This window comes from Hermetia illucens, chromosome 5 (genome assembly GCF_905115235.1).
Source record: "Hermetia illucens chromosome 5, iHerIll2.2.curated.20191125, whole genome shotgun sequence".
NCBI lineage: Eukaryota > Metazoa > Arthropoda > Insecta > Diptera > Stratiomyidae > Hermetia > Hermetia illucens.
The window spans coordinates 65,195,564-65,209,465 of record NC_051853.1 but is presented as its reverse complement, the minus strand read 5'-3'; the positions used below and the strand labels follow the sequence as shown (position 1 = coordinate 65,209,465).

The 13,902-nt window shown below is 42.9% G+C and overlaps 3 protein-coding genes across 3 annotated transcripts in view; 2 read left to right on the top strand and 1 right to left on the bottom strand.

Annotated features, from left to right (window-relative positions):
• LOC119656631 (cecropin-like peptide 1) overlaps positions 1-13,902 on the top strand; it is a 57,438-nt gene that overhangs the window by 42,639 nt on the left and 897 nt on the right. The window lies entirely within an intron of this gene.
• LOC119656623 (cecropin-like peptide 1) lies at positions 38-489 on the top strand. Its single transcript, XM_038063062.1, has 2 exons — positions 38-200; positions 263-489. Exons 1-2 carry the CDS (start codon positions 102-104, stop codon positions 371-373), a joined length of 210 nt encoding a protein of 69 aa, XP_037918990.1. The 5' UTR covers positions 38-101; the 3' UTR covers positions 374-489.
• LOC119656635 (cecropin-like peptide 1) lies at positions 5,331-5,670 on the bottom strand. Its single transcript, XM_038063075.1, has 2 exons — positions 5,504-5,670; positions 5,331-5,441 (listed from the first exon to the last, which is right to left on the bottom strand). The coding sequence occupies exons 1-2, from the start codon at positions 5,600-5,602 to the stop codon at positions 5,331-5,333; spliced, it is 210 nt and encodes a 69-aa protein (XP_037919003.1). The 5' UTR covers positions 5,603-5,670.

Below are 13,902 nucleotides of genomic sequence, written 5' to 3'. Positions count from 1 at the left end.
AAAAACACAGAATCGAATCTAAAATGTTATCAGTTCAGCTTGAATCCTCAAGTAGTTCATCTCAATCCATTCAACAATCGATTTACAATCCAATCAACAGAATGAATTTCACAAAGCTTTTCGTTGTCTTCGCTGTTGTTCTTATTGCCTTCTCCGGTCAAAGTGAAGCTGGTTGGTGGAAGAGAGTCTTCAAGCCAGTGGTAAGTTGGGCTTAACGTTTCGTAAGATGATCTTATGGCTAAAAGTAACTCTTGTCTTTTAGGAACGACTTGGTCAACGAGTTCGTGATGCCGGTATTCAAGGACTCGAAATTGCTCAACAAGGAGCCAATGTTCTGGCAACGGTTCGAGGTGGACCACCACAACAAGGATAAATGGACTGAAGCGTGCATTTAATTGTTTCTAATTTGTGTTAATATATAGTATTTAATTTATTTATTGGAAAGTGTGAGAGCAAAATTATGTTTGGAAAATAAATGATGCTGTAAATTTTGAAAATAGTTTATTTCCTTTCGCATGAGCTCGAAAGTTCTACAAAAAAAATATTCTGCATTCGCTCTATGATTCATTATCAACGACGCAACAACCGTATCCGGTCTAGGCCTGCTTTAATAAGGAACTCCTGAAATCCCGGTTTTGCGCCGAGGTCTACCAATTCGATATCCCTAAAAGCTGCTCCATCTCAGGCAGGGTCTGCCTCGTCTTCTTTTTCTACCAAAGATATTGCCCTTATAGACTTTCCGGCTGGATCATCATCATCCATACGGATTAAGTGACCCACCGCAACCCACTGAGCTGGATTTTATCCGCAACCTGACGGTTCTTTTATCGCTCATAGATTTCGTCGTTATGTAGCCTACGGAATCATCCATCCTCATGTAGGGGGCCAAAAAATGTTCTTCCCATGATGTCGATATCGTCAGCATAGGCCAGTAGTTGGTTGGACTTAAAGAGGATCGTACCTCTTGCATTCACCTCAGCATCACGGATCACTTTCTCGAGGGCCAGGTTAAAGAGGACGCATGATAGGACGTTGTTGATGTCGAATGAGAGTCGATTGAAAGTGATCCTGCTGCTTTTATCTGGCGTCGCACATTGGTCAGGGTCAGCCTAGTCAGCCTTATCAATTTCGCCGGGATACCGAATTCTCTTATTGCCCGTGTAAAGTTTTACCCTGGCTATGCTATCATAGGTGGCTTTAAAGTCGATTAAGAGATGGTGCAACTAGTGTCCATATTCCAACAGTTTTTCTATCGCTTGCCGCAGAGAGAAAATCTGATCTCTTTGATATGGACCAATAATGTTCTGGGCGTATGGGGCTATCCGGCCTAGCAAGATAGCGGAGAATATCTTATAGATGGTACTTAGCCATGTGATACCTCTATAATTGGTGCACTGTGTGATATCTCCCTTTTTATGTATGAGACAGATGATGCCTCTTTGCCTTCGTCAGGCATTGATTCGTTGTCCAACACCTTGAGCACAAGTTAATGAACCACTTGGTGTAATTGGTCGCCTCCATATTTAACCAATTCGGTTGTAATTCCATCGGCTCTTGGCGACTTATTATTTTTAAGCCGATGAATTGCACGGGCTGTTTCTTCTACACTTCGTGGTGGCAGTATTTGTCCATCGTTTTCAATTGACGGGGCCTCCAACTCGCCGATGTTCTGTTTGCTCAGTAGTTCATCAAAGTACTCAACCCATCGCTCCAATATACCCATTTTGTCGGAAATTAGATTTCCCTCTTTGTCTCGGCAGGATGAGCATCAAAGTATGTAAGGCTTCATCCTGCTGACTTGTTAGTAAAACTTCCGCGGAGGGCTGTGTTGTGAATGGCTTCAGTGTTAACTCTCACCTGATTGTCAGAGGGGATTCTAGGTGGTATTGTTATTCGAGCTCGGAGCACCATGCCAACGATATAGTGATCCGAGTGTATATTGGCCCCCCTATATGTTCTGACATTCATCAAGGCTGAGAAGTGGCGGCGTTCAATCAACACGTGGTCAATTTGATTGAAAGTGGTCCCGTCTGGAGAGGCCTACGTTTGTTAGTGGAACGCAAACCAGGTATTCCAACAACAATTTCGGGACCAACGTATTGGCTGAATACGGGCTCCTTCCCTACTTGGCTGTTAAAATCCCTAAGTATGATTTTGATATCATATCTGGGACAGGCTTCGAGGGTTCGTTCTACTGCCTCGTAGTTCCGACTCTGCAGTCCCCTTTGTAGGGGCGTGTAGAATGAGAATTGTTATTCCATAATACCCACTTTGTTGGCCTTGTACGCCTCGCAACTCGGAAAGCCTGGTCTGGTTAAATATCTGTAGCATTTGATTGAATTGCACATCTTTTCAAAAAATGATTTCTGGAAAGCATTCTAATAAGACTAGACCAAAGTTCCACCGAAGTGATTCAAAAACGCCACTTCGCTGGCTCGTTGCCTTGCAGCTGTAATTGATGGCAAGGTCAGGCACACAAAATATTAAATTTAAAATCGAAGTTCGTATTTGGTTGATTTTCATTCGAATCCGCCCATTTTGATATGCTAATATTTAGTTTGTATCCAATTGTGTTTATTTTCCATGGGGATTCACCAGGCGCGAAGTTTTTTGAGGGCCCAAAGGAGAAATTTCAATAAAAAAGGGATAATAGAAAACCGACAAAATTTTCACCGCGGGTTCAGTTTTTGAAGATGTCTTTCACCCCGGGCCGGTTTTTTTTCTGTCTGCGACCCTGACTATTATTAACATGGCATAAGTGATCAATTTCTAGTCTCAGTATTCCTCCCCTTTACGGTTGATGTCAAAGTAAGATGTGCTTTGGAAAATACTAATCGGGATGACTAGATTTGGCGGAGAAAAGCTTTTATACATCTCTTGGGTATGAGAGAACCCCCGAGCTCAACGTAAAAACCCACTTTATCTGTTGGGGTTCACTGCTCCAACCTTCCCAGCAAATTCCGCATCAGCAGATATAGTCCTTTCTAAGAAAGTGTGTGGAAAAGACAGACAGACGGATAGTAAATTGACTTTAACTTGGTTTTGGTTTGGTTTTGTACGAAACCTTAAAAGGGGGATGACCAATAGCGCAAGGGCAGATGAGGAAGGAACGGAAGTGATTGGTAAAAAGGAGGGTGGAAGAAGTAGAAAAGTCTATCTGCAGGATTGATAAGAAAAGTATGAAGTAGTTCATAAGGTAATTAGTGAAGTGAAAAGAGAGTTTTGGTGAGAAAATATTAGTGATAATCTAAAATTTTATAGTGTTATGCGCCAAAGAAGACCGACGATGCATAGGAACAGGAGCTTTCTATATGAATGTGTGAGAAAAAGTAAAATATGTAGATATACAGCAATCTTGATGATGGATCTATTTACCAAGAAGAACTCTCGCGACTATAAACAATTACACTTGATCATATGATGGCTGGACATGATCTTGCTCCCGGATTGTTTCCAAAATTTCCTCCCCTTTGGCGTTACATTGTGCAATTACAAAACTTGTCGCAAGGCCAATTAGATTTGCCGATCAAGCAAAAAACATCTATGTAAACATATCGCCTTCTCGAGCAAGGTAAATTCCCGTTCGCAGTGCAGGACGTTATTGGATACAAGCCAATGGTCATGTTTCGTTTGATGGTCAGGAAAAAGGACTTTTGTATAATTTTTCTCCTCTGCTGAGCTGTGAAAAAGGAAATTTGATTTTAATTTACTTTAACGGGAAATTATATTCAAGTAAATCCAAGTGTGGAAGCCTGCAGGAGGGAATTTCCTAACATTTTGAGGGACGGTTTCACAAAAAGGTAAGAACAAAAATGTTTCATTATTAACTTACTACTTGGGCTTTCTATCAGCATTCAAAGAAGTTGGCATCTCATATCAAAGTATGGTAGGTCAAATAACGGAGCCAATCGCAATTTGCGATCTCGGAGGAGTGTCAAAAATTCAGACTAAAGGCAACCTTTCATTAAAGATCTAAGCCTAAGGTCTGGAAATTAGGTGATTAACTTGTCAGCATTGGTGGTACCATTACCAGTATTTGCCCTTCAACTAACTCAGGTGACTCTCCCAAAGACTTTATCTCGCGCTTATTCACCAGACCCATTACGTGTTATACCTGGACGCATTGATATTATACTCGGAACGGACATCTATAGCTCGGTGATACCGCTTGAATTCATAGAAGGACTTCTATGTGGAGTCAACATAGAATTTGTTTTGGCGCACTTCAAACTGACTAGCAATTATTGTGCCTCTTATTGATAGGGGAAAAACGGACCAATTATCTAACAATTCTGGGAACTACATCAAAATGACGAAATAGGATCAAGCTGGAAGATTGTTGTTTATTGTTGTCCGAGTTTCATCCGATGAAAAAGAAGCAGAGCCTTCAAAAGACTTATGAAAATTTTAGATCAACGAACTCTTAGGTGAGCCCATCCTTTAGAGCCAAACAAACACTGCGGATTAACGACAATTATGTAAGGAAGCAGTGCATCATGACGAAAAGCTGTATTTCCTCAGGCGATTGGATCAATTAAGAACTTTTATGCAGACTATGTGCCAAATGTGGGAGAAGATATCGATCAAAACCCTCTTACATGATCTCGTAATAGCGCTCCAAAATGCGAAATTTGACAGGCAATTATGGCTCTGGCGTCTATTACCCTTTGTGACCGGGAAACTAAGGAACTAGTTAATATTCCTGAGGATAACTACATAAGCGCGATCCGTAAAAGGAGGGCTTGGTGGTCGTTAAAGGTGTATTATTTACTCATTATCACACAACCCTTCTTACCAACAAGATGCTCAGGTATATCAAGGCCAGCATCAAACCTGACCTATCGTAAGTGTTTTGGTAGATCTATTTGCGAAGGTGAGCTTTGATATCACCCCGAACTTTAAGTAACTATTCTTGATAATCTGATAGGAAACATGATCCGGGTGAGTATGACAATGGAAGCGAGGCGATTGCGAACTTCAGAAATTTCAACCAACTTGCTGTTGGAGCTACATTTAACAATCGCAAAATTTGTTGCAAGGTCCGTTGAATTTACTATTCAGGTAATGAATACTTAACAACCAACGTCCATCACTCGTTCCATCTAATTCATTACAACCAAAATAAATTGGAGATTGGTCGAACAATTTCGCAACTACAGATCTTGAAAATATCCGTACTATACAATATTCGAACCCAGGTGAAAGAAAATAAAAAATTTTCACAAACCACACCATATTTTATTTTCTAAACATAATTTTCCTCTCATACATTCCAATAAATAAATTAAACGTAGCAAATTAGAAACAATTAACTGCACCCTTCGTTCCATTTATCCTTGTTGTGGTGGTCCACCTCGAACTGTTGCCAGAACATTGGCTCCTTGTTGTGCAATTTCGAGTCCTTGAATACCGGCATCGCGAACTCGTTGACCTAGTCGTTCCTGAAAGATAAAAGTTACTTTTAGTCACAGGATCATCCTATAAAACGTTAACCACAACTCACCACTGGCTTGAAAACTCTCTTCCACCAACCAGCTTCGCTTTGACCGGAGAAGGCGATGAGAACAACGGCGAAAACCACAAAAAGCTTTGTGAAATTCATTCTGTTGATTGGATTGTAAATCGATTGTTCAATGGATTGAGATGAACTACTTGAAGATTCAAGCTGAACTGATAGCATTTTAGATTCGATTCTGTGTTTTTATAGAAGGCCAGAGATGATAAGAATGTGGAAAATTAAAAATCCATTTCAGTAATTTTTAGATTATTCTCATTTTTTGTTGAGACATTATCACGGTGGGGTAGCCCCACAATGTCGCTCATTTTGAAACTTCTTTCAGTATTAATTTTTCCAAGTAACATTGATTGAATAATTCGAGGAGAATGCTGAAACTATCAGCCATGACTAAAAAAGAAGGAAACAAAATTCGCTAACTGAATCGCCTAACGACCTTTTTTAGGCCTGGTTAGGGCGGTTTCATTTTTTAGGAATCACACTAACAAAATAAGTAGGTTTTCGCATATAGGTAGGCATTTTATATCAAATAATCCATTTCCCTTGAACTACATCTTTCGATAAGTCTAAACAAGAGGATACTATAGAAGTTACATAATTTCTGTAGGAAAAGCAATAGAACTGGCTACAACCCATAACAAGTAAATGAAAAAACAAAATGTTTGCATGTAATGCATCTTTCAGTTAGGATCTGTTATAGTTTTTATAGTTTTTTGAACCAACCCGAAAAAGATGGCCTGGCATACACAGTGTGAGATGGGGCGATGCCGTAGGTCATGACGTCAGACAACTTGAAGGAATATCGACTTGCTCGACTTCAGCGTAAAACCGATATATCTGGATTCCCTTATTGAGGCGGGCCTAGACCGCATACTCTTTGTTAGGCCGTTGTTGTGATCTCCCCTTAGTGCAACTCCAGGACTCATTGTGGTCCGCTACTATTTTCATTCCTCCTTTGCCTGCTTTACACTGAAGATTTTAATATATTTTCATTTTTAAGGTATTGTGTTATTATTAAGGGTTTGTGTAAAACAAAACCCTATTAAAATCGGTTTACTGTCTATCAGTCTGTTTGCCACACGCGTTTTTCTCGGATACGATTATAGGGATTGAAACCAAATTTGGTAGAAAGGCGGGAAGAGTGAACCCTCGCATATACATTTTTTCGTCGAATTTAAGGGGGAATCTCCATACATTCAAAAGGAGGTGTACATTTTTTCACCGAATATAGTCATGTGGGGTATCAAATGAAAGGTATCGATTAATATTTTCCAAAGCCTTCCTTAGTTTTGACATTTGTTGGAAAGGTGGTGAGTGCGGGGGATCGGAAGTGCTCATTTTTTCATCGACCCATTCTCAGAAACTGCCTAATCAAAAAATCTGAAAAAAAATCAGGAGGCTGCCATTGTATGGTGCTCCGAAATACCCTCTATATCTATTATATATCTGTTCAACTAAAGTTAATCATTTTTAGTAATAGACTGTAAAACTCCCCTTAAATTTACCTTAGAAAATTTTGCAGCAATATAGGCTATAATATACAGCTTGATCCTACCAAATTTGGTGGAAATCACACTATTATTAACAAAGTTATGTGTCCGGATAGCTGAGTGGTTGGAGCACAAGGCTGTCGTACGGAAGGTCGCGGTTCAAATCTCGCTGGCGGCAGTGGGATTTGCATCATGATTTGACGTCGGATACCAGTCGATTCAGCTGCGAATGAGTACCTGAGTCAAATCAGCGTAATGCTGACCACATTGCCTCCTACAGTGTTCTGTAGTGTACCGTTACGGTCTTGAATGAAGTGCTCTAACACACTTCAAGGCCCTGATCCAATATGGATTGTTGTGCCAACGATTATTATTATTATTTCCGAGTTATCACAATCTCGGCAGATGCCGGATTTTACCTAATACTAGCACTAAGTGCCAAGCATTTAGGCTCGGACGATCCTACCTACTTAAAAACTAAAGGGGCACTGGTGGTGGTGGCCGGTGGTAGGTCAGTGGGAAAATCCGTCGAGTACCCCCCGCAACATCGAGCACGTATGCAGAATGGTGTACTTCTGCATGGTTTGAACCAGACTGTGCGAAAGTCCCAGGACATCAAGGGAAGCCGTGAGGGATTTAGGTACAATACCTGTAGCTGACAATATTATGGGAACTACAACCACCCGCTCGAGACGCCAAATTTCTTTGATTTCCCGAGCCAATGGCTCATAGTTCACCTTCTTCTCCACGTATTTCCGTTCAATGTTGCTATTATGGGGGATAGCAACATCAATAATATACGCGGAGCGACCCGTCTTGTCAACTAGCAGTACGTCAGGCTTGTTGTGTGCGGTATGGCGATCAGTCAGAACTTGCCGGTCCCAATACATGCTGTAAGCAGAACTATCAAGTACTGCTTGCGGCTCATATCGGTAAACCGGACATGTTCCCGTGATCAGCCCATGCTTATATGCAAGGTTTTGATGGATAACCTTACATACAGCATTATGCCTGGTGATGTATTGCACCGGTGCCATAACAGTACAGCCAGAAACGAGATGGTCCAACGTCTCTAACGCCGAACCACACATTCTGCACTGGTCGTTCTCCACCCGTTCTTTCATGATGAGCTTTTTATAAGCTCGGGTGGCGACCACGCCATCCTGAATGGCACACATGAACCCCTCCGTCTCAGCAAAGAGCTCCCCAGCACACAGCCACCTGTTCGACAGATGCAAATCGACAAATGGCTGCCAAAGACAATTCACGTGTTTACCGTGCATTGCCTTCGACTTCTATTCCTCGATCCGCTCCTGGTCCGACTTCACTCCACTCAGAGGATTGAAGGATCGATCCTTCAAGTTAAGTGGAGTCAGTCCACAGTCTGCCTTACAGACAGCCGCATGCAAGGGGCTCGCCTGCTCTTTACTGTAAAAATAAGCGCGCAGCGAGTCGACTTGGCGATGATGTTGTGCCGCCACGTCAACCACGCCTCTACCTCCGATGTCACGAGGCAGGTTCATCCGCTCCACGGCAGACTTTGGGTGATGCATTCGGAATTTGGACATAGTTGTCCGTATCCGCCGCTGGACGTTTTCCAGGTCGGTCTTCGTCCACGGCAATATTCCGAATGCATAAGCCAGTGAAGGGATAGCGAATACATTCAACGCGCTTATTTTATTCTTCCCCGAGAGATGCGATTTCAGCACCAGCTTTACACGTCGCAGGAATTCGGACAGCAGAGCTTCCTTCAGATCACCAACTCGAGCATGGGTTCCTTGCAGAATTCCTAGGTACTTGTAGAAGTCTGTCTCGGTCATAGCTTCGATGTGGAGGTCACCAATGCTATGTCCGGCATGCGGCTCGTGATGACCTTTGCGAATGGCTTGGATTCGACATTTGTCTAATCCAAACTCCATCCGAATATCACGGCTGAACATGTCTATTATTCGCAACAGACTTCTAAGATGGTTGTCAGTACCAGCATACAGCTTGATGTCATCTAGGTACATCAAGTGTGTCAGTTCGCACTTAGCACGTAGGCCATATTTTATTGCAAAACCATGCCCTCTAGCATCATTCAGTAGCCATGAAAGGGGGTTCAGTGCCATACAAAACCAAAGAGGACTCAATGAATCCCCCTGGAAGATGCCCCTCCGAATACGGATGGGCTCTGAGGTATTAGCACCCTCAGATGTACGGACTGATAAGGTGGTATGCCACCCTTCCATGACTGTCGCCAAAAACTTTATTAGTTTCGGATCAATGCGATACAGATGTAGGATGTCGATTAGCCAGGTATGCGGAACGCTATCAAAAGCCTTGGCATAATCGATATAGCAACTGAAGAGGTTTCTTTGGCCTCTAGTTGCTTGTCCTACAACTACCGAGTCGATAATGAGTTGCTCTTTGCAACCCCTTGACCCAACTCGGCAGCCCTTCTGCTCCTCGGACAGAATGTTGTTGGTCTCGAGGTGCGCATTGATCCTTCCACAATGCTATGTCCGGCATGCGGCTCGTGATGACCTTTGCGAATGGCTTGGATTCGACATTTGTCTAATCCAAACTCCATCCGAATATCACGGCTGAACATGTCTATTATTCGCAACAGACTTCTAAGATGGTTGTCAGTACCAGCATACAGCTTGATGTCATCTAGGTACATCAAGTGTGTCAGTTCGCACTTAGCACGTAGGCCATATTTTATTGCAAAACCATGCCCTCTAGCATCATTCAGTAGCCATGAAAGGGGGTTCAGTGCCATACAAAACCAAAGAGGACTCAATGAATCCCCCTGGAAGATGCCCCTCCGAATACGGATGGGCTCTGAGGTATTAGCACCCTCAGATGTACGGACTGATAAGGTGGTATGCCACCCTTCCATGACTGTCGCCAAAAACTTTATTAGTTTCGGATCAATGCGATACAGATGTAGGATGTCGATTAGCCAGGTATGCGGAACGCTATCAAAAGCCTTGGCATAATCGATATAGCAACTGAAGAGGTTTCTTTGGCCTCTAGTTGCTTGTCCTACAACTACCGAGTCGATAATGAGTTGCTCTTTGCAACCCCTTGACCCAACTCGGCAGCCCTTCTGCTCCTCGGACAGAATGTTGTTGGTCTCGAGGTGCGCATTGATCCTTCCACTAATAATGGACGTGATGAATTTGTAGAGGGTTGGTAAGCAAGTGATCGGTCTTGTGTCTGCGGGGTCCTGCACCGTGTCCTTCTTAGGGATAAGGTAGGTAATTCCCGCAGTGAGGAAAGGTGGAAATTCCTCCGGCCGACTCATGACCTCATTTATACTGCGTGCCAACCGACTGTGTACGCTGGTAAATTTCTTATACCAGAAATTCTGCACCCGATCCAGACCTGCGCCCCTCCAGTTCTTCGAGCTGTTTATAGCTCGCCGAACTTCCTCTTCGGTAACATCCGCGAAATTCATGCCAGGTGTATTGGCATGGCGGGTGGCTTCGGCGGTGATCCACTCAGAATGCTCAGCATGTTGGGCAGGTAACCCCCAAAGTCCACCCCAATACTCTTTCGCTTCCGTCACCGAGAACTGTATTGTCTGGGCGCTCTGTTGGGATTCGTTGAGAGATCTGAAAAAGCTCCGCTGGTTCCTCGCGTATGTTGCATTCTGGACACGTCTGGAATAACTTTCGCCATACCGTCGTAACCGACTGCATATGACAGAAAGTTTCTGTTTTAGTGTGTCCAGAATTTCAACTACGGGTGTCTCACAGGGGATGGCATAGTTCCGGTAAACCCTCTGCACTTTATTTCTCACCCGTCGGCTGGCACTGCCAGTGCTGATCTGAATCAGTCTAGCAATGTCCTGCCTTAGTGAGTCCTTATTATTATTATTAATAAAGTTATGATAGGACAAAATTGCCGCTTTCAAGACTATGAATGTCAGTATCACGCGAAAGTGGATATTCTCACATAATATATACAGATATTAAGTGCTAGATACTAATGGGACAAATGTCTACTGACATGTTTTCGTAAAAGAAATATACAAAAGCTTTCATAACTGAAGTGTCCAGCTTCCGGTTTGCCGACTTGTTTACTTCTCCAATAGACGGTGTGTCCCCACAGTCTTTAGTGCTCTATAAATAACTTGGCAGTAAATGTTAAAAAATGTCAACCGATGCGATACTTTTTCAAATTGTTTCTCACTGTTTTCTCCACTTTTCATTATACCACTCCATTCAAAACCTCGATGTAAATTCCGATGAAAGCGGCCTGGCTTCATACTACGTATCATTTTTAACTCTCTCTCTCTGTCCAACACTTTTCAACTCTCCAGTTTGAAACATTCGTTATCTAATCCACTTGCTTGTCCACAGTGCTTGTCTTGAAATTCAAAAAGTCCAATGCGATTTTCCCCGATTTTAGTTCTTAAAGATGAACTTCCCCTCTGTGCACTAACCTATCCGTCTCCTCTCTTTTAGTATGTTTTAATAAATATCATTTACCTAAAAGTAGTTCCTTTCTTTCGTAAACCTTCTGGTGGCCTGGTGGGCGGCTCCGCCTCTAGTGGCATCACATACCACACAGCTTCGAATACGCACGCGTATCATAGAAACTTTTGAAGTGCCTTTCGTGGAGTTCGAACTTTATTTGGTGGTTGATTAGAATCGTGGCGGTGCTAATTACTTCCAGACACCTGGAAATATAATTTTCAACCTTTCTTACCTTTCTTCACTACCGAAGAGAAGTAGAGCTGTCATTCGATAGGGACAGTCTACTCACAGATCTCACTTTGTAAGCACTACAGTGGGAAACAATCATTCAATTTCTACTATTAACCATCAACATCACCTTGTAATCCCTAAAGTGGGGACACCTGAGTTCAAAAGGAAAATTACCGAGTTGTAGGTAAGCAGGAAAGCAACGACTACAACAATGCACGCGATACGTCTGCAGCCACGAGTATGACTCCAACAGCGGTAAACGGCGTTCCAAGATTTCTGGACTTCAATCACCATGAGATCGAAATTTGGTTCGAAATAGTGGAGTAACTTTTGTGAGGTGCTACATAACAAACCGACAACAGCAATATTTCCAAATCATAGCAGTGCTACCACTGCGGTCCGCAACATAATTTTAGAGTCGGCGACAGATAACATATGCTGGTGACAGATAACTGATATACAAACAATTAATAAAGCTGTTGAGTGCCAGCCAGAAGGAGAAAACAAGGCAGCTCACGGAAAAAACTTCCAGCTTCTCCGCCGCCTACAATGTCTCAGCGGTACCAAAGTTCGTAAGCTGCCAATGCTTAGTCTATGAGTAAGACGCCTACCATCTACTCTTCAACCGATTATGGCGGTGGTTTATAACCAACCTTTACAAACCGCAACCCACGGAGCTGACAAAGTCTACGCCGCACTTCTTTCGACAACAGGCTCTCGGAAACAACCTCAGCTATACAAACATCATCGTCATCAGCAGCAGAATTATTCTTGACACAGCTAATTCAGCAGTTATTAAACCAACTCGACTACGCACCGGGCCGGGGCACTGTATCATCGCTGGTAATGATGAAGCTGACGGATTGGCTCGCGGAAGGTCTGGATCCACAATGCTGGAACCAGAACCAGCTCTTGGAATCCCACATCTACTGTCAAGTCTACTCTGAAGGGTGAAATTGCAAGGATTCACGTAGCCGAATGGAGAAATTTGGACTCTTGCTGGCAGGCGAAAATCCTTGTGGAAGAGTATAGGGCCACTAGAGCGACGATTTTGTTGCCCCTTAAGAAGTGGGACATGAAAACCATAGTAGGGCTTTTAACGGGACACTGCTCCTTAAACTACCATATGGAAAAATTGAGGTAGTGGTTTCGGCTATGTGCAGCTAATGTGAGGAGGAGGAGGAGACGGCCTTGCACTTTTTATGCAGCTGCCCGGCCTCCTGAGATCTCAGACGAAAACACCTTGGCAAGGTTTTCTTCAATGAAGAATCTGCACACTCTCTGCCTCTGGAGAATGTTCTGAGATTCGTTAAAGCCTGCGAACACCGTACGCGGGAAGCCAATGAATAGGCGATTTACGGGGATAGTACAATGGGCCTAGTGAGGGCTTGAATGCTCGAAGCTGCAGCTCCCCCCCTAACTAACTAAATAGCAAATTCAATAGCAAGAAGTGCAAGCAATGGCGTCAATATCTCAGCAATTAATTCAACACAGCACGTCGCACAAGGAATCTGCAAATAATGCTGCTGTGTTAAGTTTGCTGGACAAAGCTCCCGCGGTAATGATCAGCGAGCGCAATAGTAACATCGATTGACACGAATCTTCTTACGCGATGGCCAACGATACCGACGCTCCGGAGAGAGATATCCTGAAAACCGGCCAAACTCATGTTCAGCAGCATGCAGTGGCAAACCCAATGAAATCCAACAGACGAGTTAGATTAGTTGATTGTTACCAAACAGGACTTCAGTAATTTCGTACACCACTCGCAGGGAACACATATATACAACTTCCGCAGATTTGGGACCATATCTACATCCTAATATACCATTACAAAAGTGATAGTCATGTGATTAAATTTAATGTAGTCTTCGCCAAATAAAACCTAAAGTTGAAAATCCAGACCACATTTCTAGGTTGGTTACATTAGCACCACTTTGATTACGCACAATTTTAGAAGTCAATGTTATCTATGAAGTATTGCACATATTTGCCTCCCTAAAGAATGTAATTGCAACATGGTTAAACACTCCTTCCACTGTATTTATATGTTTTATGGCCGATTGTATTGTACCCGTCAGGACACCCAATATATCTTATTTTGTGAACTTTGCAATAGTCTTACCTTTTTATTGAGTCATAATGGGCAAAGACAGTGGCGTGAATTTATTGCTTGTTTGGACCTACGGAGAGATTC